Below are 25,808 nucleotides of genomic sequence, written 5' to 3'. Positions count from 1 at the left end.
TAACTCATGCTTGGCTTTTTCCCTTGTGCTAAATGTGTATGTCCGACCATCTTTTGCATTTTATCTTACATTTCCTGTTGAGTGGCCAAATTATGCTTTTTGTTTTTTTTAGTTGCATCAACCTTCGGGCATCATTCCAGGCTCGACCCAAGGTGTGAACAAGGGGAGGGGGAAGTTAACTCCTTGTGGACCCAATGGACAAATGTACACCCGGATGGGAAATGTGATGAATGGGGTTAAAGTGAGTAGAGGGGAGTGATGCATATGGTGTCGGGAAGCAGAACCACGCAACCAAAATCGGGATTTCCCATGTAGTGCCAACCCTAAAGCTAGTAGCCAGTAAGGAGATCCCATGGGACTAGGATACAAGGTTAACTATCAAATTTAGCAGAGGAGACAAGAGTACAAACCTAGCTCACTCTTTCCGCCAAATCTGCTCACTAATCCATACCCAAAAGTGTCCATGATAAGTAAAAAAATACCCAACTAGACAATGAAAAGTCATACCTTTGGGGTTGGAGGGCCCACCTTCAAACATACGATCATAACAAATGGGCGAGGGACCACATGGCTGGGTCGGGTGGTAGAGGTAATGGCACATCGAGCTATTTGGTGGCTGCCGGTTAAGGACCATCTAGGTGAAAATTTTCTCCTATGGATACCACCCACGGATGGTGGGTAACACAACCTTCTCCACAATTTGACCCTCCTTTTCAACAATTCGGCCTACCTCTTTCATGAACTCGACCTCCCTAAATTTCTCATGAAATTCCCCGCTAAAATTCTCCTCATTTCTCATTAGTCTAGTCAAGCCTCTTTATCTAGAGAAAATCGCTTCCTCCAAGACTATGTGTCTCCACATCTCTCTTAGGCTTATTTTATAATTTCATTAAGTCAAAATTCCTAACTCTAATCTCCTAAGTGATCAATGGTTAGGATTAAATCCTAAGCCTCACTTGAGATCAACAGTTGAGATTATATCCAAGTCCCGTAAATAATTTTGTTATTTATCCTCATAACTTTGGCCTAATAGTCATCAATAATTAATTAGTCATCAATAATTAATTAGGTTAATTATTGTACCCTTCCTAAGTTAGCCTTAGGAAAGAAATCATTAAATTACTTACTTCACCAAGCAAGAGCCTAAAGAGGCTATCAAATATATTCTACGTGCTAATACACCAAGCCAATGTAGAAGACCTTTCGAGGCTACAAAATGAACATGGCCTAACCAAACAAGTTTAAGACACCTAATGCAAGCCCTCACATGGTTACAAAGCTTTTGAATTGTGACCTTGGGCTTACAGTGGTGGTGAAACATGTTGCAAAAATTTGTATGTATTGTTACCCACCAAAATGGGTATCCCCATAAGAGGGAAATTATCTCCTACATTTGATAGTTAATCAGACAACCAACAACCCCTTCCAGCCACCATTAGACAATGATGTGCCATGTACCTCCGCCTTCACCATTTACATAAACGATGTGCCTTTCATCATCCAGCATTGACACTTGGATGAAGGTGGGTTGTTATTCAAAAGGTACTTTGATCATTTTGCAATCGGGTGCTTATACTTGTTTGTTTTGGGCATTTAGTATGGATAACAGGGTGATCTGGAAGATTGACAGATCTTGATCGTAATTTTGTTCTGTCACCTTACCAGGGCGGTTAATCTTTGACCCTAGTCCAGTGCAACCTCCCTTAAGGCCTTTTGAGTTATAGGAGGGGCACTACTTGGAAATCCATGATTGAGATAACGTGTTCCATTTTCCTTATGCCATACTTAACACTTTCCATGCCACATTACAAGCCCCATATCTCACCTCCATTCTTCGGGTACAACTTGTCATTGATTCTTGGGGATTTGGCACTCATATGTTCACATACCTTGAGTAGGGCCTAGAAACTTTTCCTTGGGAGGTTGATGCAACTAAAAGAAAATAAAAAGCATATCATGGCCACAATGAAACAAAAGAAAGAAAATCAAAATGCAAAAGATGGCCGGGACATAAAGATTAGCATGTGGGCAAAAGCCTAGCATGAGCTCATATGGCCATCATTTGGTTCCCGAGCACATGGTGCTCCATTACATCAAAAGGAGGAACCCTTGCATGTCCCAACCCTGATGAGTAATAAATTCACCCATCTTAAAGGGGTAATAAAATTGCTATATCATAAAGAGTAAGCTCTAACCCTTCAGCTATAAGCAGTGATACAAGGAATAATCACAACGAAGTAAAAAGCGCACAAGAGCGGTGGAAAAATCAGGCCAAGCTGGTATCTCGTGCATCCATGAATGCTCCCTCCTTACATCTATACCTTAGGATGTTGACATAGCCATCAATTGACCCCTTTGACCATGAAGTCTTCTCCCTTCCATTACCATATTATAATACACTAACACCTATCATTTGAGGGTTGGACCAAGGAAATGTCAAAGGGGCATCCAATAAGGTTGAACATTAACCATCCCTACCAAGGGAGAAAACACCTTTGCGAGGACTTGGTCCTGATTTTGGAAGGTAATCTGTGTTTGAAGTATTAATATGCCCTTAATATTCAAGGTTGGTTCACTTAGATGCATTATTAGTCTTAGTCTCTAATGGATGGTTGCTTTCACTAGAATCCATGTTGTTTTTGTCAGATGGTTCACAGTAGCCTAGGCTTTGGGCATCCACTCCACAGCTACCTAGGCCTTTTCAGAGAAGAACATGGCCTAAGCTAATGTAGTGTTGAGAGATTTGAACCTTTTGATAGCATTAGCATACGACACATGTCCCATAGTACCTCCAGGACCTAGGATGTTGGTCAACTTTGACCTGGTTTTGATGATTCTTCATGATGACACTACTAGACCTAGTATACCCCCAGGCTGACCTTGACACAACCTGATGGGTAGGAGCTGATATAGAGCCCAGATTAGGATGGTCTCCCATTGGGAGACTATGGAGGACTTATTGCACTAGAGGAAGCCCTAACACGAGAGATAAGAAGGCCTTATTTGACAGTTGGAGACCACTTGATGGCACCACAACTGCACTTGGGACCCCGTAGGAGATATTGAGGTGGATTTGAGGGCCATCCCTCAAATTTTGGATCACCTAGGCATCTGCACATATTTTGACACCTCAACACACTTTGACATGGCATTCTTGTTAAAATATGAAAATTCTATGCATAAACTTTAAAATTCTTTGCAAAAACATGAAATTTCTATGTAAAAAACTGAATGTACTTTGCGGAAAACTAAATGTACTTTGCAAAAACTTGAACGCACTTTGAGGAAAACTGAATTTTATTTGCAGAAAACTGAATGTACTTTGCAAAAAACTAAATGTTCTACACTGGGACTTGAAGTACTTTGCAAAAAACTAAATGTTCTATGATGTTACAATTACAAAGAATGCAAATTTCTTCTCCAGAACTTTTCATATCAACAATTGTAGATAGAACATAAACTTAAGGATCATATGAAGACAAACAAGCACAAATATGAGAAACTAAGATTTAGGTTCATGACCAGGGAAAAACCCCTCAAGGGGGAAAACCCAAATGATTCTTCTTTTATTTCATTTCTTCAATTGTTCAACAGAGTGCAGAGAGAGGGAGAGAGAGAGAGAATGTATAAAGTCACTAATGTCTGATGAACTTGCAACTGAAGTGCTCTTGCTCTTTGCTTGAAGATCTCTTCTTACACTTGCTCTAGCTCTTCCCTTGCTCCTGCTCTTCATTTGGTCTCACACTTCTCTTGCACACACTCAACACTTGCTCTTCTTTTTCACAATGAACATGCTACACTCAACTCTCACTTGCTCTTATTGCTTAAATAGGTGAGAAAGGAGAGGAGTTACAAAATAAATTCATGCCTTGAGCTAACAAGAGGAGAATCAAATTCCATGAGGGAGGATTTACTTGAGGAGAAGTGTAACTCATCCCAAGGATAGAGAGAGAGGTACACTTGTCTTGAGGAGTTACAATTCGAAATAGGGAGAAAGAGAGTTACACTTAGACATGAGAGAATATTTGGTGAGAGTTACAAATTGAATTGAGTGAGGGAGTTACAAGTGCATTTAATGAGGAGGAGTTACACTTTTGCCATACATCGAATTAGTGAGGGAGAGTTACATTCTCTTAAGTGTGGAGTTACTATTTTATTCCAAGAGAGAGGTTCAATTTTCCAAGTAAGAGATTCTCAATTTAATTGACTTATTCCATGAGACTATTGAGAATTTGTTTTTATTAATCCATTAAAGGTGAATGACTTTAGACTATTTTATAAATAATAGTATCATAATAATAATAATACTAGTAAGGATAAAATATTAATTTTTGACTTGTATAATCATGATTGATTTGATTTTAAAGTGGATTCCATATGTCGAGACCATATTTGATCATTTAGACATGTCTTTCTATTTTTGTAAAGTCATATTAAAATTGTTAGAAATGAAATTTTATTATAGGTGGTTCAAGCAGAACTGAAAGATATTATTTCTTCTATGAGAGATTCATCCCCGAGATGCCAAATTTTAACAATTTTGATCTCTAATTGGGCATGGTGTCGACAATTTAAGAGGCAATGACTCACGCATGTGGGATAATTTGGCTTATTTTGTTGTTAGTTAATAGGTTGGTTTGTAACCCAAGGTTATTTATTGTCAAACTTGATTTTTGGGGCCTCATTTGGCCAAAACCTCATATAAGTAGAGTTTAGCCTCATTTCATTTGGATCATCACTTGTGATCTAATTCAACCCTCTTAGAGAATTCAGTGTAGTTGAATTGTATCTTGTATCTTGTGGAGATGTGATCTATTGAGGATTTTTGCTTATGGAGCTATTCTTTGGCTTTGGAGATGTCATTTTGGAGCAATAAAGGATTGATTCATGCATTCTATCTTGTAAGTGTACCTTGTATTTGATAAATCTTTGTATTTTGTGGCTATTGTATGGAATGGTTAATTATCTAGGGTTTCTATGTGCTAGTTATTGTTGAAAATTATTCTATGGAATCTTAGTAATGGTATTGCATGCATTACCCACTTATAGAATTTGTATGACAATCCCATGAGTGAATCTTTCAACTAGCTCTCCTCATTGACTTTTCTCTCTCACAAATGATAGCTAGGGTTTGAAACCTAAGGTTTCATATTTCCCTTACTCCTTGCTAGGGTTTAGTTGTTTTCTCCTAAGTTAATCATCCCATAGACTCCATCACCCAAGGTCAAGGCACTAGCCTTGGTCACATTGTTGATCACACTCAAATTTAACTCCAAAATATTTGTCTTCCCTAAAATCTAATTTTGGCCTCTCAAGGAAAGCCACTAGCTAGGGTTAGGGCATAAATTTCAACTGGGGTTGATCACATAGCCTTGTGGAGGGATTCAACACTTGGTTGTGAGGTACTTTCCTCAAAATCAACCTTTTTCCCATGGCTAATTTCTCCATTTTAGGGTTCACGTCCTTTGCCCTAGGTAAATTGTGTCTTAGAAAAGCCCAGGTTTTCCCTAGGCCTCACCTTGGGGGTTATTGAAGGCTTCTTGTGCCATAAATTGAGAGTATACATCTATTGTAAGCCTTTTCTTGGTGTTGTGATCCTATATAAGCTTGTTAACCTTGCTTATTCTCTAACCCTAGGTCACGTTGTGCACTAACTAGGCCTTTTGGAGGATGAATATTGCCCTAATTGTGCTAGATGAGCCTTGTTCCTAAGAAGGGAACCCTCCCTTAGCCACTTTGTCACCTTTACTCTTGGACTAGACATATCCTTTAGGTGACTTGATATAGGGAAGCCTCCCTATGGTGAAAGTCCCCTAAAGAGTCGGAGGTAGTGGTTGTGATGACAGTGGACCACACCTCATATTGTTTCCCCTTGGTCTAGTTCTTGTCCTCTGGGCTACCCTCACAAGACTTGCTAGATTTTGAGGCAACATGTATCCCTGTTGACATGAGGGGTAACATGCCCAAAAACTACCCCCCCCCCCCCCCCCCTGAGTATGTGTAAGTTGTGGTAATCTCAATCCCACTCCCTTAGAAGTAGACATAGAAGTGATATTCTAATAAAGAAATCTTAGACACATTGAATATCATTACATTAATTTTACTAAGTTAACCATCTGTTGTGTAATATCATGTAAATTGGATAAGGTATTAGTTCATCTTTGAAGCCCCTTCGGAAAAGATGTTCATAGGATCACTTTTTTAGCAAATAAGAGCAAGGAAATTGGTTGCAGAACTCAAATAAAAGTGAAGTATCACTCTAAACCAAAACCTACAAATTGAGCACTTAAATCGGAAAAATAGATTTGGGTAAATGGAACTCGAATTCAAAATACATGTAATGCGAGCATATTAGGATAAACTATCCCTAAGTGCCCTAATATCTGAGGCTGAATGGAGGAAACTTCAAATAGAATAGTGGCTAGTGATCACCGGGAGATAATATGAACTGCGCATGGATTTTCTAAATGGATGAGGTTTCTCGTTGAGGCTTTGGTGGCCTTGTCTTATTGCTAGTATGATCTCTATAATGACAATGTAGTTGGGGTTTTTAAGAAATTGTAATAACTCCCTCAAGCCAACACTAATATGAGATCAGAGGCCACATTGCTAATGATTTGTCTCTTGGTACCCTTGGTATATGGAAGTATTGGGAAAAAGGAAGTAATCAAGCAAGAGGAAGTTGATTTTGGGGGTAGCTAGATAGTCTGGGACAAAAGTTTGTAGATCTATTGCATCTACCCAAACATCACTAGTTGGGATCACATGATAACTAAGTGAGCACAAAAGGGTGTAATGCAAGGAAGTTTAAAGATGCTCCCAAAGAGCAAGCAATGTTGCACTCATTATGGAAATGCAAACATTGTGCATTCTCAACGGTGTTTAAAACTAAGTTGTTGTAAGGTGTTGCAACATATGTTGAGTAATCTAGATTGGCAACAAGAAAGAGAGAGGCTGATTGGTTGAAGGCATTCCTTGCAACACTAAGAGACTCTATACCTAAAGCTCATTCAACTCAAACTTGGGCAAGTTGATTGAGTTGACCTTCAAAGGCCGTAACTCAATCACCAAAATGGCTTGGTTGACCAATTTGGCACTAAACTAACCAATTTAGTGTATGTACTGGTTGGTTCAGTACCAAATGGGTCCAACTCAACCAAGTCCTTACTTGCTTGGTTGAGTGTGTACCTAATAAGTTTTGTACATGCCATGGCATTGTTTGGGGGAAAAGCAATTTGCTTGACATACATAGTGACGCAAGCCAACCTGGAATGATAATATGTGATTTTTAAATTAAAGGTTTTCATTTTCATTATATTTCCCTTCTCTACTCCTTTACTTGAATTTTTTATTATTATCATTAACTATTTCAAGATGTTTGCGAGGAATTCCAAACTCATTGAAACTCATATGATGAAAATAAAATTCCACACCTCATTCAAAATTCAACAGACCTAGTAATTTTTAGAAATCTAGTTAATTGAAATGAGCCAAACCATAGATATGTCTACTAAACTGTCAAAAGATTCGAAATGTTACCTTGTGATTTTGCTACATGCCACCTGTGAAATATAGACATGCTAAAAGTAAAAATAGATGCCAAAAATAGTAGTTATGTTTCCTAAAAGATATGAGTTCCAAAATTTGAAAATCACTGCTCCAGTGTTTGAATTGAAGACTTGATAAAATTCCCATTGTGTTGAATGATATTGATTCGACCTCAAAGCTAATAATGGGTACAAGAGACCCATTCGATAGGGTTTGATCATGATATTGATGACTTGGGGTTGACATGTTTAGATTTGGATCCATTAGTAGGAGTAGCACTAGGCATGGCAGATGCTAGTTGTGCTTCTACTAGTACTACTACTGCAGTTGCAGATGTCCTTGAGGAGTCTGATGACTCTGAGCTAGAAGAGTCTAATGACTTTGAGCTAGAGGATGGTCTTGTAGCTCATGTTGATTCCATTTCCAGTAGTGGTGATGAGTTTGATGATTGGTCGTGTTGATCAATGATATGTATTAGGCTAATAGCTCGTTGCATGTTTTTTGGACTATAAAGGCCATTTAGGGTATTATTGACTATGTAGTTATGTATTGCACTTAGTCCTATTTTGATGTATTCACCCTCACATGGCATATAAATGAGTAGACTTTGCTTGTTGTCTCTAAAGACTTGGCATCATGGTTTGAGATCTTTAAAATATATCTTTTCATTAAAATTTTATGTATTTTATAGTAAATCGAGTCATAAAATTCAAATTGTTTTGATTTTGATTCGAGTCTGAGCAAAGTTTGAATGGACCCTCAATTGATATCGTGGTCGAGTCTAAGTTTTAGAACTATGCTTTGTACTCGAATGATGTAAGGAGTTCTTCTCAAACTATATTCACAATTGTAAGGCCCTTCATTTGAATTTGAAAATGGAGTTAAAGTTGTGCAAATGAAAATGACATCATGGATAGCCTCATATGCTAGATTGAGTGGTTGAGTGCTTTGACCTTCATGCAAGGGTTATCAGGGACGATATCCTCGGTTACCTTTCTTGTGTGCCTTACTTGGTGACCCTATTAGGTCAGGCATTGTAATCAATGTTGATGGGTTTGCGTTGAGTACCATCTATGAATGCAAGGAAATTCTTGGGAGTTTTTTAGTGAGGTTTTCCATAGAAAGAATAGAAAACAAAAATATGTGATATATGAAATCTAATATGAAATCAAATAATTTTCTCAAGGAATGCATAAAAAGAGCATATGGGTTGTTGAAAAGATAGTTCATGGATATTGTTACACATATGAATGGGGCCTTGGGGGGTTTGGGACACATTCTATGTGTTTCTCATGTCTTGAGGACGAAGAGACACCTTGAGGAGATTCCCAACCATTCTCAATTTTTAGGGGATGACACGGGGTTGCACCTAAGTTGTTTCTTGTCATAAGGGGTTGAACATTGAAGGTTGTGCACTTTCAGTGGTGTTGAAAACATGAACCTTGTCAAGGATTGCAACATATGTCAAACAATTTAAATTGCCAATGGGAAAGATAAGGAGATCCATTGGGTAAAGGAATTCTTTGCAAAACTCTGAACCATTGTACATGAATGATGCATGTAATTCCCCTCAAATTATGTTGTAGGAAACACCACCCCAACAGTTGCACCAACACCCAAGACTTGCCAAAATGGGCCCGAAATGTCGCTGACCATTCCATATGATGTTTCAGGATTTGGAAACACTGTACAATATGATTGGTGGCATTTCAGGCAATTTCCGCGGCATTTTGACACGTTTGCTGTGTTGTGGGGGCCCGCTCAAGCAATCAAGAAGGGTGTGGGGCCCTTATATGGGCCCCAAAACACTAAACTTGTCATTTTAATTAAGTTTAATTCACTCCTAAGCTGATTTCATTTAAAAAAATTAAAATTAGAATACTTTAGAAAAATAAAAATAAAATTCTCTACAAACCCTAATGGCCTCCTATAAAAAAGCACTTCATTTACTCATTTCTCACACATTCTTCAGCAAGAGGAGTTTTCTACGACAACAACAAGCATTTTAGCCGTGTTTTGGAGCATCAAGAGCATGCTTTGGTGCATTTTAAGCAAGAAAATAGTTGTGGGTAGTAAGAAGGGCGCATGCAGTAATCTTTTTGGTGAGTGGATTTATTTACTGTCTCTGAAGTATTCATGGCTTCTCAAAGTGGTGTTACGAGTGCCCCTAGTGCTTCTGAAGCAACCATGCAACAAGAATATAAACCTCTTTGTAAGTGTGTTGTTGAAGTTAGTCAAATGGTTGTTGGAGGTACATGGGAGTGGAGGTGCAATTTATGTAAAATTGTTAGGACTTTTAAGCGCTTTTACATGGGGTCAACGCTGACATTTCACATGAAGAGAGAAAGGGTTGTAAGAAAATCATAAAGGCAGAAAGATTTTCTTATATTGATAATTACTTGTGATATTTTTGTGTTCTTATTAACTTTGTTTATGTTCTTTTCATCAAGCAATCAACAAATCAAAACGTGAAGATTAGGGACACCAAATATAGGCACTCAGCTAGGGCTAAAACCCCTCTATAGGGGAAAACCCAGTGAAACTCTTCTACTAGCAAATTCAAGTTGAGATAAACCAAAACCCTAGACCAAAAGACCTTCCTCCTCCACCAAGTCAACTCTTCCTTTCAATAGATGACCTCTTCCAAAGATACCAAGTGCCAGCTACTCAAATGCAGCTTCAACCCAGAGTTTCGACCCCCAGCTTCAGAATTTCGGCTCAGCTTCGCGATTGCAATTTCGACCCTTCTAGCAGCTCGGCAGCCTCACGCGTGTGAGAGAAAGAGAAAATTTCAACTTTTTTCGTTCTTTTTCGTGTTTCCTCCTTGTTCCTTGAATTTCGCCGCTTTTCTTATCCCAGAAATTGCAGATTGAACTTGTTGAGTGAGTGTTCCAAATGAGGTCAAGTTGCTGCCTTTCTATAGGAGATTCTGCCCCTTAGTTAGGCCGACTTGGTGGAGGAGGCCTATAAGACCTAATTTATACCAAAATAAATTTGTTTCTTGATTGACAATGCCCAAGAAGGGTCTATTACATTATGACATGGATAAGGACACTTGACATAAACCCTAGAAGACTACAATGGAGGCTTCGACTGATAAACCATTGACCCAAGCATGAAACCCATGCTTTAATAAGTCAATTTCTTTAATAATAAGATCATTTTTTCCTTCTTTTGACAAATACATTACATCATGACTCAAGTACAATTATGTAGACCGACACTAGTTACATTCTTCAACAAGGGTATTGATATTTGTGCACATGCTAGAAATTCAGAGCTGAGGGCTACATTTTAGAGAGAGCATGATGATGCTTAGAGGTTGAAGGATCAAAGAAGAAGAATTTGTATGGGTGGCACTAGCAATCCTTGCTTGGGTGCTAGGAAGAAGAATAAACAAGTGGACCTCATAAAGATTTGGGATGCGGATGTAGAATGCCCAAACTTGGAGCTCTCTCTTGGTGCTCTTGATATTGGTGGTGATGCAAGTGGAAGAACTAGTAGAGCTACCTCTTCTTCCAATCCACATTCTACTTTTGTTGAACACGCATCTTGTTTTATTTTTGTTGACAAGGATGAGGATTGTTGTGATATGTAATTGTAATTGTCTTTAGTTCATGTTTTATTTCATTTTTAGCACATATAGCCTCATGTATAAAGGCTAATTTTGGAGTCTTGAATGTACAAGTTCATCTCTAAAGGCTAATTTTGGATTTTGCATCATGCAATCATGTATCAGAGTTGATATAGACTTGGGTTTCCTTATAAAATTCATTTATGTGTCTCATTCTTTTTCTTCTTACAAGATAATGTGTTTTATATATATATATATATATGACATTTTCCCTGAAGTTTCCATTTTCGGGGTGTCACATTTCCAGCTTGTACCTATTTCAAAAACTTCAAGACATTTCCATGTTTTGTGCAACGTAGCCCTCAAATTATAATCATGGTTGTAATATGCTTAATATTGAATTTGCAAAGGGAATTCAAGCTATTGCAAGATGACAATGATGCCATCGATGGGATATATAAATTGAGGTGGGAGGGGTTATAACATCCAAATTTATATTATATGAAATTAAAGGCTAATTTTGGATTTTGCATCATGCAATCATGTATCAGAGTTGATATAGACTTGGGTTTCCTTATAAAATTCATTTATGTGTCTCATTCTTTTTCTTCTTACAAGATAATGTGTTTTATATATATATATATATATGACATTTTCCCTGAAGTTTCCATTTTCGGGGTGTCACATTTCCAGCTTGTACCTATTTCAAAAACTTCAAGACATTTCCATGTTTTGTGCAACGTAGCCCTCAAATTATAATCATGGTTGTAATATGCTTAATATTGAATTTGCAAAGGGAATTCAAGCTATTGCAAGATGACAATGATGCCATCGATGGGATATATAAATTGAGGTGGGAGGGGTTATAACATCCAAATTTATATTATATGAAATTAAAGCCTCTTATTTAAAAGTCCACAAAAGTTATAGATGGGTTGTTGGAAAGATGGCACATGTATAGCTTGTGATGGGATGTGTCCTTGGAGAGGTTTGCTTCCCATGGGGAGGATGAGGAGATGCATTGAGGGCATTGTCAACAATTCTTGTTTAGTAGGGTTCAACAAGGGGGGTATCCGTTAAACACAGTGTTGCAAGAACTATCCCCCCAGCCCGCTTCAAACCCCGAAACTGTGCACCGTGTGCAATCATGGCTGAAGCGCCCCGAAACGATGCTTCCAAAAATTAAAACCGCACTTCTGGGTTAGATTGCGTGGTTCCTTGGAATTTGGAACCTCCATGTGTCAAACTGTGCTCCTATGTGTCGAACCATGTCATGTCATGGTTCCTAGATGCTCCCTGGAAGCTCGCTAGACACTTCCTAGATGCTCCCTAATTGTAATATTAAATTATTAAAGCAATTTTACTAAAAATTTTAACATCATCATTAATTTTTTGAGGATTTTTGAGAATGGTTCCATTCTCATTGGAAGTCATATGGAGAAAATAGAATTTTTGATCTTGTTCAAAATTTCATAGACTTAATAGTTTTTAGGATCTCAGGATCAATGGGTTTGTAACATTTCATTAGATTCTATCATGTATGAGGGTGTGTGATTAGCGTTTGATCAAGAGCACCAAGCCCTATATGTACCCCGATGTTGGTGGTGTTGATTGTTGAACTTCTTTGTCATGGTCTAGCAAAAATGTACCCTTCACTCAAATCAACATCATTGATCAGGCATGTTAATCTTTCTTGATTATATTTTAAGGCTTGGATTAGGCGGTTTGATCAAAATTGGGCAGTGTTAACTGATGTCCCTAGAGAATCAAGGTAGAGACAAAAGGCTAGACAAGAGGAAAAGCATGATGATACTATTGATGAGGAACTTGATATAAGTGATTGTGGAACATTGTTTGTCAAGGAGTGGTGGAACATGCATGGCGGTGCCACCCCACAGCTACAACATTTGGCAACATGGGTGCTTTTGTAATGTTCCTAGGGAAAATTTTGCTCTTAGGGCTATTGGAGCACAAGACAATATTGTACTAGTATCACAGCCTTACCTTTTTAATTCATCAAAAATGACATTAAATGCATAACAATGTAATCATGCCAGTAATCTTCAACAATACCAATTAGTACATATCAAGTTACAGTTCCCACAGGTTCACTTCCAAGGCTGTTTCACCAGCAGAGTCTGCTGTACAGCACTTAATATTTTAAAGACAATAGAACTCCTTTACAAATTAACCTAACAGTAACTCAACTAACTGGCTTACTAGCTCTTTAGTTACTGCTCAGCTTGCCTTCACAACTCTGCTGCTTTACTGTTCTGTATTTGCGAGAATGTCCTAATGGACCCTGTTTCTGGCATGCTGCTTGCCTTTCCACTCCTAACCAGCCTTCACTTCACTGCCTCATGAGTGCTTCAGTGAGAAATTGCTGCCACTACAAACCCCTCAAAGGTGATCTGCTACCTCAGAAACAGTCCTCACTGCATGGGCAATTCAGATGATCATCCCACTGTCTCAGATATGGTATCATGAATGCTTCACTGCCCTGGCTATCTTCTCTGTCACAGGGAAACCCTGTTTCAAGAGGGCCGCTGCCTCAGACCAAGGTCTTAGGGGGTTTCGCTTCCCAAAATGCGTCCCTAAATTACCTTGCTGCTGTAGGGAGGGGTTTTTAGGATGAATGCATGCCATTGGTTGGAGATTCGGGACTGCCTGGTGCGTCTCTGCTTTTGCTATTTGCCTTAACAGGCTTGTGCTACCACATGGAGGGCTGCCTACTTGCTCAGCTGTGATGCTTTGCTATTCTGGAACTGACTTGGACGGAATTTGGCGTCACCCAATTATTCCTTATTTGCTCAAACCAGTCGTTCCACAGTAGTTCTCCTTGATTGCCAAAATCAGACCGAAGATGCCTCAGAAATTATGCCAAACAGAATGAGAGAAAGAGAGGGGATTGGCTAGGGTGGGATCATCACCACTGAAACCAATCAAAGGAAAAAGGCGTCTTAAAACTCTCAGAGCCTCAGCTCACAAAACAGAAATATCCAATCAATCATGATGAGAATAATGATTTTCCTCTCTCTTATTTATAGACACCCTTTGGGGTCTCTTTTCCTTGTTTTAATTTGAGGGGTTACAAGTTTCCCTCAACTTAGTCTCAATTTTGGCTTCTTTCACAAGTTTTGCCCCAGTTACCCCAATTTACCCAATGTTGACCCAAAAGCATTGGATAATGGGTTTACCCTTTATCGATGACTATAACCTATGGGGTTGGATAGGCTACTTCGTCTTCCCCTTGGGTCATTAATTATTAGGGAACATTACAGTCCCCCCTTCCCAACATTGTTTGTCCTCAAGCAATTGCAAGTTTGGGCGCTGCAAATTTTGTCCTCCTGGTTTCAAGAATGAGGATCTCTTAATTGACTCACGTCTCTAACTTTGATCACTTCTAATCCATCCTTCTTCATTCAAAACAAGTGATGTAACAGTCCCTGGCTCTTCTCCATATTCACCACCACCATGAATATTTGCAACTGCAAAAACCGCCCCTAAATGTCTTGCAATGACTGAGTGATCAACACTGAAGTTTGAGGTGATGTTGATGTTAAAGCTCAGATTAAGAGTGCCACCTTTTCCTAAATAGGTAGGTCATACTGTGACTTCTGTTGAGCAAATAATGCCCCCAAATACAGTTTCTGAAGTTCCAACATATCAACATAAGGTCCTCCCATGTAATTACTTACTATGTAAGGATCACTGTCCTCTGCAAATACAGAAGGTGTAATGGTTCAACTGACATTTGAAGTCCAGTTCTCATTTTCTTTACTTTTACATTTTGAATGTCGGATGTCAGCATTGATACTGAAAGGGCTGATAAATTTGAATTTGTCATGGATCTCGCAGATTTGGGAAATCTCCCAACTGTGCAGATGTTGCTCATATTTTCTCTAGCTGCTTTACCTTATAAGCTGCTTTGGTGAAGTCATTTATAGTGTTGGGGCTTGTAGATAATGTCTCAGGATTGCTCAATCTTGCAGGTGGGAAAGTTCTGTCTGTTGATGATTTACCATTAAGTGCAGCAAGGCCAGTAGATGAAACACTGTTACCAGTCTTGCTTGTCCCTATGAATGTTGAAGGGTCAGTGGCCAAACCATTAGAAGAGACAAATTTGTTCTTTGAAGATTGCATATTTGTAGATGGCCTTGGGGAAGAAGCTCTCAATAAAGCTGAAGAATTATCATTGTCATGAAGACTACTGCTACTGCTCAATGAATTTGCTGTTGGAGATACAATAGTGGATGTTTTTACTTTCGTGATATTCAATGCTTTGAATGAGTTCTCCCGAGAAAATATAGGCTTTGCATTTGAAATTAAAGAGCCTGAATATCCATTTGAAGCTTGAAAGGCCAACTTTTCCATTGGAGGTCCCATTTCAAAACCCTCCGCCTGCCTTTTTGTAGACACCTGAGAGCTCAGAATATCTTTAATGGCTCCTTGTCTATCATGTCCTAACTTCATTTTGTATAATTTAGCTGAAAGCCTAGAGCATGATGTACCATAGTTTAGTTAAATTTCTCGATCTCTATCTTTACACACCCATACATATATCCATATTTCAAAGGACAAACGAAAGAAGTTGGATTCTACAAGCATCAAAGGGATCTTCGTTGGCTATAGTCTCTCCTCAAAGGCCTATAGAATCTACATCAAGGAAGGGAGACACATTGAAGTAAGCAGGGATGTTATATTTGATGAGAATCAAGCCTACAAAAGATTGAAGGATATTCTTATTGATTCCGATGATGAAGATCTACCCATATTTGAAGAAGAAGAAGTACAACCCGACAACCCTTCCATAATTCAAGAGGAAGGAGGACCAAGTGAGCCTATTCAAGCTGTGGTCATACCAAGCACAAGGAAGAGGCCAAATTGGTTAAAAGGCACTCTTAGAGATGCTGAAGGGCATGGAGCTGCGAAAGGATCCATCATGGAAAGCAAAAGGCCAAGGAGATATTCTGGATATGCGGCATATATGACAAGGCTAATTGAAGTAGAACCATCTACATTTGAAGAAGATTCTCATCAAGAAGTATGGAACAAAGCTATGTAGGAAGAATATCAATCCATCATGAAGAATGGGGTTTGGGAAATTGTTCCTAGACCTAGTGACAAATCAGTGGTCACCTTAAACTGGATCTACAAGATCAAACACGATGTTGATGGAAGCATAGATAAATACAAGGCCAAATTTGTTGCAAGGGGTTTCTCTCAAAAGGAAGGCATAGATTATGAAGAAACCGTTGCACCCACTACAAGGTATACTACCATTAGATATTTGGTTTCGTTGGTTGCTACAATGGGATGGAACATCCATCAAATGGATGTGAAGACAACATTTCTGAATGGGACCATCGATGAGGAAGTATACATTGAGCAACCCGAACGCTTCGAGGAAAAACGACAGGGACATTCATGTCTGTAGATTCAAGAAGGCCCTGTATTGAAGCAAGCTCCTAGGGGTATGCAAGAGTGGATGCATGCCTTCTAAGAATTGGGTTCGTGAAGAGTTTCGCTCATCCTAATCTCTACATCAAGGTTGTGAATAATGAGCCAATCATTCTTCTATTGTATGTGGATGGTCTATTCATTATAGGTGTGGAGAGAAGAATACAAGAATGTAAGAAGATGCTGGCAACCGAATTTGAGATGAAGGATCCAGGATTGATGCTATTACCTCTGTCTGGAAGTATCGAAAAATCCTTGGGAGATATATTTGGGGCAAGGAAAGTACTTCATCAAGTTGTTGCAGAAATTTGGGATGATGGATTCCAAGCCCATGAATACTCCTATGATCACCAATCTCAAGAAGTTGAGGAGTTTCGACTCAAGTCTTATGGATCCTACCTCCTATCGTTAGTTGGTAGGTCCTTTGATGTATTTGGTAAATACTAGGCTGGATATATGCTTTGCTATGAACATCCTCAGTCAGTTTCAGTTGGAGCTTCATCCTGATCATTGGATAGCTGCCAAGCATATATTGAGATATCTTTGTGGTATGATATATCACTGCCTAAAGTACAATATCAAGGAAGTCAAGTTGATTGGCTTCACAAATTTTGATTGGGGTGGCAGTGAGACTGATGGAAGAAGCACTATTGGAGGATGCTTTAGTTTAGGATCTGCCATGATCTCATGGATGAGTAGAAAACAATATCTTGTTGCTTTGAGTAGTGCTGAAGCAGAGTACGTGGCTGCATGTGAAGTAGGAAAGGAGGCTATATGGTTGAGGAAGCTTTTGACAAATTTGTTCGAGAAGCCTCTAGATCCTACTGTGATTAATTGTGATAATCAAAGTTGTATCAAGATGTCTGGAGATCCTGTGTTTCATGCTAGGACGAAGCATATCAACAATAAGTTCCACTATATTAGGAACTTGGTGCAGGATGGGATTGTGAAGCTACAGTGTGTCCCGATAGAGATCAAGTAGCTGATATACTAACAATGTCTCTTCCTAATAATATGTTTGAGTATCTTAGAAGCATGCTTGGTTTAGTTGATATTGCTGATTTTGTTGATGATGATAAAAGTTTGGAAGAGATTTGTTGAGGCCTTGTGTGTGAGACACATTGCTTGGGAGGACATCTAGTTGGTACTATGTGTTGATGTCTAGTTCCCGAAGTAGGGAGGGTGGCGTTGGTCATGGAGCTCTGACCTCGGATACACACCTAGATCCCTGGGTTGATGGTTAGCAAGTAAGCCTGATGGTACCTAGAGAGGCTGAAAGCTTTAGCCCATCTTAGTCCCATGGCATTGTGGTGCCTAAACTCTTCATAGTTCATATAGTTTGACATCTTCCGTATGAATACCTCCCTAGTTAAGAGGGAGTGTTGAAAAATGTAACTAGGTTCGATCTTCATAAAATGTATTTGTTAAAAGAATTTTAATTATTGTTACAACGACTTATTAAAGCATGGGTTTCATGCTTGGGTCATCATTTTATTAGTCAAAGTCCCCATTGTGGACTCCTAGGATTAATAAAGAGTCATTAGAGTCATTGTATATTTTATGAGACCCTTCTTGGGCTTTCGAACAATGTAAAAAGAATTATTTTTGAGTCAAAAATGAATTATGTAACCTCCACACCAAGTTGGCCTCAAGAAGATCAAGTCAGCCTCAAGGAAGGCAATTCGACCTCATTGGAAGGCTATATATACAAGGCAGTTCGACTTCATTTGAGTATCTCACTCTCTCAAGCATAGTTCGATATTGGAAGCTAGAAGTTGGAAGTTGGGAAGAAGTGCGAAGTTGAAGGAAGGGGCTAAAAGGAGTGTGAGTTTGGTCAAGGAAGAAGGGAAGAAGAAAATCGAAATTTTGGTGTCCGTTTCTCTCTCTCTCTCGTGTGGGTTGGTTTAGGAGATCAAAGTCTCCTAGTCAAAGTCGAAGCTGTTGCTGATGCCGGAAGCTGCCAAGTCGAAGTTGCTAGGGTCGAAGTGTTGCTGCTGCTAGGTTGAAGGTTGGATCGAAGAAGGAGAGGCTGCCTTGGTGTGGAGGAGGTCTTTGTCTAGGTTGAAGAGTCTCAAGAAAAAACTATTGAAGAAAGAGATTTTGACTGGGTTTTCCCCTAGATAAGGGTTTTGCCTTGGCAGAGTGTCTACATCTTGTGTCTTGTGTGTTTTTTTGATTTTCATGCACATATAATTTGGTAATTGCTCGATGAAAGGTAATATAACAAATAAGTAAAAGAAGACAACATAATTCACAAGTAATGATCAAGAAAGAGAAATTTAACCCTAATCCTACTAGCATTGATTTCTCAACAGAATGGTCCAAAGGGCCATAGTCAACAACCATATCCACATGTTCTACACCAGCCAAAGACAAACCATATCTTGGAGAAGAATGGTTGCAATATTCATCTGCAGTTGTTTCAATAGCATTTGTAGATGTTCTAGCCTCATTGTTAGTATCGTGAAAAAGATGTTCATCCTTGCTACAATCAAGTTGCGTTTTTTCAATTACATCCACAGTAACTTCAATCTTTCCAAATGCCTCCTTCCCATAATGTATTTTTCCAAGTAATACACTAGTGGTCACATTCTCAATAACAACCATGCTGGGTGAACCACTCATTCCCTCTGTTAATGTAATATTTGTTTCTGCGTGTCATTCACTGTGTTGCTGCCAGATTGTCTGTATTTTCTAGTTTAGTGGGATTCTCTTTAAAAGTTTAATATATTCAGCATTGTATCGATCCCCATTCAATTGAAATCCTATCATTCCTGCACTTTCACTTGCAGACAAATGCAATTCTGAATCAAAACCATTGACTTGAATGACACAGATGCAATTAATCCTGGCAAATCCTTTGATCAAGTTTTCTCTTTAGTAATTTTATTTTCTACACTTATTAGTGCCATATTACGTGTCTGGGCTCTTTTTATTTGAGGATGTCTCAACACTATCAGAATCTCTCGAGTTCACATTACTTACATCATTTGGTTAGACTAAAGGTGACTCCCATTCAGCCCCTACCTGCTCCTTCATATTCTCCTTATGACAACATAGATTAATATCTCTATTTTGGGGGTTACTTACTGATTTTAAAACATCGAAAACTTTTGTCAGTGGAGCATTTCTCATGAATTTCTTCTGATTGCTTTCCAGAAGAAGGGATACCTTCTTTACAACCTTAGCAGGGTTTTGGCCCTCAGCAACCTTTACTTTAACAGTCTGTTGCTTAACCTTCAAATTAGCATCATTCTCAGTTGAGCTCTCATCTTCATCACTGCTACTCTCTCCTTTCTCCATTTTTGTTGGGAATTTGGTCTGAGTTACCTTATCACTTTATTTGTTTGTCTTTGGTTCATCGTCACTATCATCTGATCTGTCTTTGTCGCTTCTTTTAGAGTCATGATCACCTTTACCTTTCTGGACATTTGAAAGGTTTGTCCTCTTCACTGGATCATTCGACAATTGTTCCAAATATGGATATTGATGAAGATGATGGATAGGGCTAGTCCGAAAATCATTCCAATTCCTCATGACTGCTTTCTGCTGTGTGCCCCTACCATAATCTTTGGGCCTATCTTCGTACTTAATGTCACAGAATTCCTGAAAGGTCAGGGCTGCCAGAATATATTCTCTTAGTGTTTGATACTCCATCCAATAATCTGAAATGTCTTTGTTCTGTTTGCAATTTCCTGTTCTCTGCCCATCTAGAAACTGGGGGAACCAAGGTCTTGGATACTTCCAAGTAGTTGTCCCAGTGCTATTCTATCCAGGGGTATTAGGCTGAATAGGAACATGGTAATTACATCCTTCTCCATTAGATCCATTAACTCTAGTGCTACCTGCATTATTCTGATTTGCCATAAGCTGGGAAAGAAGCCAAGTCATCAGTTGCTGCCGCTGCTGCCATTGAGCAGTTATAGTTTACATGGTTTCTTCTAGAGATTGCTCTTCCCTGCCCTCCACTGAGGCCTTCCCTGAAGATTCAGGGTAAGTGTTACCTTTCTTCCTAATGTTTTCTCTGTACTCTGGAAGCATATAGAGTTCATATGCTCACAGGCTGGCAGGATGCACAGCTCTGATATCGCTGTAATGTTCCTAGGGAAAATTTTGCCCTCAGGGTGATTGGAGCATGAGGCAACATTGTACCAGTATTGCAACCTTCCCTTTTTTATTCATCGAAGATGACATTAAATGCATAAAAATGTAAACATGTCAGTAATCTTCAACAATAGCAACCACTACATATCAAGTTACAGTTCCCATAGATTCACTTCCTAGGCTGTTACACCAGCAGAGTCTGCTGTACAACACTTAATAACCAAAAGACAGTAGCACTCCTTTACAAATTAGCCTAACAGTAACTCAACTAACTGCCTACTAGCTCTTTTGTCACCTTGCAGCTTGCCTTCACAACTCCACTGCTTTACTGTTCCGTAGTCGCCGGAATGTCTTAAAGGACCCTGTTGCTGGCACACTGCTTACCTCTCCACTCCTAACCAACCTTCAATTTGCTGCCTGATGAGTGCTTCAGTGAGAAATTGCTGCCACTGCAAACCCCTTAAAGGTGATCAGCTACCTCAGAATTAGCCTTCACTGCCTGGGCAATTCAGATGATCATCCCGCTGTCTCAGGTATGGTATTTTGAATACTCCATTGCCCTGGCTATCTTCACTGTCAGAGGGAAACCTTGTTTTGAGAGAGCTGCTGCCTCAGACCAAGGTCTTAGGGGGTTTCACTGCTATAGGCGGGGGTCTTTAGGTTGAACCTAAGTTGCACGAAACATTTCGCCGAAATGTTTCAGAATTACCAAAATGGGTATGTTTAGAAACAAACGTCGGCCTATATATTGTGAAAATTCCTAGAACTAACAATCTTAGGAATCCTACTGCAATCAACTGAATCTACTTCACCTAGGTTGTAAATTACATTACAAACTTATTTCAGATTTCTTCTTGAAATAGTGAAACAAATTATTGAAGCAGCCTACATCAAATTAAATATGATTATGAAACATAGAAACTGAGCAAAGAAATACAAACACGTAGGACACCATTATTTTTGGACAAAAGTCCCCGGAAAAATTCAATGTGGGAAAATCGGGGCAGCAGCTTTGAGGGTTTATTATTATTAAGCAGTAGCAAATTCTGAATACATCTCTGAATACCTCATAGGGTTATTCAGTTACAGAGAGAAACACTGGCAGAAGCTTTGTGAGATTACCTCACAATCACTGAAAAAGTCCCGACTGATCCGGTCATTGGATGAGGTGCCCCTGGTAGGCCCTGCGTTGCCTCTATGCTGTCTAAGCGTCAAATCTCCTAGGCACTGCGTCACCCAGTTGGGGAATCGATCTACAGCCCAGAGTCATTGCTCTCTGCCTCCCGGTCTTACACCTCGACTTCCAGCTACTGAAATTGACTCTGCCGCCAGATTTTCGGCTTTCTCTGTCACCCTGTGTGCTGCCTTTGCGTGGCCCTGCTGGCCTTGCATTAGCCTCTGTGGTTTGGGCTATTGGATCATCCTCTATCTCTCTCTGCTGATGATTCTCCGGCTGAGAAAATCTCTCTCTTCGGAAGCTATCCTTGCCCCTCAACTGCAAGAGATCTCCTCAATCGAATTTTCCTATTGAGAACTTTTCACTTCAGAAAATCGATTTGTTGATCTCTCTTAGTGTATTTTTCAAATGACCCTCAAGCCCCTTCTTATATCTTCCTGCTGGATAACCAACGGCCTAGATTAACTCCTAATCAAAGTCTCAGATTGTTTTGACTTGATCTCCGTCTTTTTTTAGAAGATTCACCCACAATTAGATTAATATCTATTAATATTTTAATTTTCCTAAGTTCAGAATTAGGAACCCCATTAAAAATATTAATTATTTTAATATAATTGTTTCTGGGTGGAATTTCCGAAAACGGTTTCTGGGTTCTTTGGAATGCATGTGCCCAAGTTTCCCTGCAAAATTTGAGGCTTAGAGCACATCTGATGCTACCCCAATTCAACACACACACACACACACACAGACACACACATATATAAGTGAATAACACATTGCCTTGCAAGAAAAAAGGGAATAAGACCTATAGATGACAATTTAGAAGGAAAACCAAGATGATATTAACTTTAATAGATGATTATATGATGGCCGAGTTTCGGTGTTTCAGGTATGGCCATGGCCCGAAACATCGGGTTCCTCTGTATCTCACTATGAAGTTTGAAATGCAGTCCTCTTTCCCAAGTCTTAAGCTGACAATGTTGTCTGAGACGAGCTAAATTTTCAATTGTTATATTGTATTTTATATTTTCTTTTGGTCATTGCCCTAGGGTTTGATTCCTGTTCTTCCAAACTTCTTGTTTGCTCTCTTTTATTGATTTTATTTTGCCTTCAATGCCGCCCTTGGATAATGTTATTCACAATGTTTTGTGATTTAGTTGGTGCTCGGTTGATGCTTATGTGACTGATTTGTTGACTTAAATCTCACAATGACTGAGATTACTACCTGCAAATCTCTGTGTGGGCATTTAGAGGCTCTCTCTAAGTCTGAATTTGACTAAATTGCATTCATGTGCATTGTGATTGACTATGCAGCCAGTACAAACAAGTCTGATATATAGATTATTATTACCTGTCCTTTTGCAGGGCATTCATGGTGGCGCAAGCCTTGGGAGATGTGGTTACTGGTGAGGTGCTTGAACCGGAGATGATGGTTAGTCCACCACCTTCTGTAGGAGGCCTGTTGGACACTTTAACTGGAAGCATGGGGATAGCGGGCATTGCAGCTAGGGCTAAGCCTGTAGGAACACCTGTTGCAGCTACGGCAACTGTCAGTTCTACTGCTACAGGCACTACGACATCAGATCTTCCTGGTAGCAAAGGTAGCTCCAGAACAGTGGATAAAGATGCCCTGAGGAACTTCATCAGTAGTTCAATGCCTTTTGGTCAGTCTTTTCATTTGCATTGTTTTTATAGCTCTTGTTAATTCTGGTATTGTCATTGATAGTTCTTCAGTGAGTGAGTCAAATATGATGATTGTCTAATTGAGATGTCGTGAAACTGCATTCACTACAGGTACTCCTGTGGACCTTGGTGTTGCTAATCTTTCTGCTACGAGATTGAATGGGTTTTCATCATTGGACATACCTCATACAGATCTAAAACAGCCAGCGTGGAAGCCTTACCTGTTCAGAGGAAAGCAGAGGATATTGTTTATGATTCATGAAGTCGTATCTGCAGCAATGTATGACAGGGATGATGTTCCAGATACTATATCCATTTCTGGTCAAATAAATTGTCGAGCTGATTTAGAAGGTTTGCCAGATGTTTCTTTTCCCTTAACAAGCCTGAATACAGCTCACATTGAAGCATTATCTTTCCACCCATGTGCACAGGTTCCTGAGCAAGGTGTGGACAAGCAAGCTCTAATATTTTCACCGCCGCTTGGAAACTTTATTTTAATGCATTACCAGGCTTCTCTGTGCAACATAGGTCCTCCAATTAAAGGTTTTTACCAGCTTTCTATGGTCTCAGAGGACGAAGGTGCATTTTTGTTCAAATTAAAATTAATGGAAGGCTACAAAGCTCCTACGGCCATTGATTTCTGTTCTGTAAATATGCCTTTTCCTAGGCGCAAGATAGTTTTAATTGATGGTAATCCGTCAGTAGGGACAGTGTCAACAACAGAACATTCAGTTGAATGGAAGATAATTGTTAGTGGACGAAGTGTGACTGCAAAAAGTTTAGAAGCAACTTTTCCAGGGACGATAAAGTTTGCTCCAAAAACTATTAATCGACATTCCTACACGTCAAATTTGAAGGCAGAAGCTATGCATGAAGAGGAGAGTGATTCTGAGGTTGAAGGTTCAAATAGCATGAATAACATAGAAGAACTCTTGGAAGAAAAGATGAACAAAGATCTGAACTCAGTTGATTTAGAGGAGCCATTTTGTTGGGAAGCTTATAACTATGCAAAGGTAAGTCTGTCTTCTTTAATTTTCATACTTATAGCAATACTATTTATAGTCCATCTTTCACCAGAAGGTAGAGGTTGTGTAATTTGATGGCTCATTGCTTTTTAACACTATGCAAGGGTATAAAAATGAGATAAGATAAGATAATCTTATTAATGCCCACAAAAGACAAAAGAATAAATCAGTGGTACTAGAAAACACAGCCAGTTAACTTTGGAAAGTGGGATTGCTGAGATCGCTCCTAAATGCTAAAAGATGAAAATATACAAATGAAAGTACAAAGTAAAAGAACAAAAGAGAAATGCGTGAGACAAGGGTCAATCAGAAAGGTGAAACCTGAAAGTGAGGACACATTATTACACTGAGAGGCGCTCTACAGCCCAGTATGGCAGTGATGTTGTAAAACATTATGTAATGTAATGTTATGTTGACTGTCAACATTAAATTACAAATTAAAAAATAATAATTATATATAAGTTTGAGTTAGTCATTTGATGGGTTTACTGATGGTGGTTTACAAGCCCATGGTATTTGTTATGACGAAACCTGTTCAAAGACTTGAGGAAATTCATTATGGAATGGAAGAGTACCAGATTAAATCCATCTTAAATCTGGACTTGATCCCCATCGGTGCTTGGTAGATCTGGATTTAAGATGGATCTAGGCTGGTCTATATTAGAGGCAGAAATAAAAGAAGAGAAGGGAGTAAAGACATCCCTGTCATCATCAATCCCTATGAAGGAGTTGATGCAAAGCCTGATAATTTCCATTGGGAAGTGCCTGAAGTTGAGAGAGCCTAGCTGGGAGAACCTGGGAAGAGGTTGAGAGCAGTCCGTCAAAACTCTCCTACCATTTGAGTTTGACGAGAAGAAACTATTGATGGGTCTCTGGGCCCTTGACCGACCTGACATAGGGAACAACAACACTACATGAATAGGTGTTCTTGTGACCAATGTTGCATGAAGCGGGGACGAAATGAGGACTTTTTTTGGAAGCAGGGACGAGGAAGCGTCATTTCCCAAAAATCTAGGAAGCGAAGCATCTCGTTAGTGTCTACTATATATATATATTATATTTTTTTGCATTTATATTAAAAGAAACGTCCAAAATACCAAATTAGTTGTAGAAGACATGAAAACATGCATATTTTTACATAAATCAAGATACATATGGCATCCATTGCACATCAATGATAAATTATTCCAGCATCAACCATCTAGAATCTAGATTCCTCTTCTCTTGTCTAGCCTTT

General features: G+C 39.1%; 1 protein-coding gene across 2 annotated transcripts in view; it reads left to right on the top strand.

The window, feature by feature from the left end:
• Positions 1–25,808, top strand: part of LOC149179403 (clathrin adaptor complexes medium subunit family protein) — a 215,448-nt gene that overhangs the window by 129,476 nt on the left and 60,164 nt on the right. For both annotated transcript variants that reach the window (XM_089420647.1, XM_089420648.1), the window contains exons 4-5: positions 23,229–23,527; positions 23,658–24,559. In XM_089420647.1, the coding sequence (XP_089276773.1) occupies positions 23,229–23,527; positions 23,658–24,559 (1,201 nt within the window). The remainder of the gene's footprint in view (positions 1–23,228; positions 23,528–23,657; positions 24,560–25,808) is intronic.

The sequence above is a fragment of the Pinus tabuliformis genome, chromosome 4_1 (assembly GCF_031772625.1).
Source record: "Pinus tabuliformis cultivar Carrire ecotype Pingquan chromosome 4_1, CPIR1, whole genome shotgun sequence".
NCBI lineage: Eukaryota > Viridiplantae > Streptophyta > Pinopsida > Pinales > Pinaceae > Pinus > Pinus tabuliformis.
The sequence above is the reverse complement of the archived record's forward strand: the minus strand, read 5'-3'. Positions and strand labels throughout refer to the sequence as shown.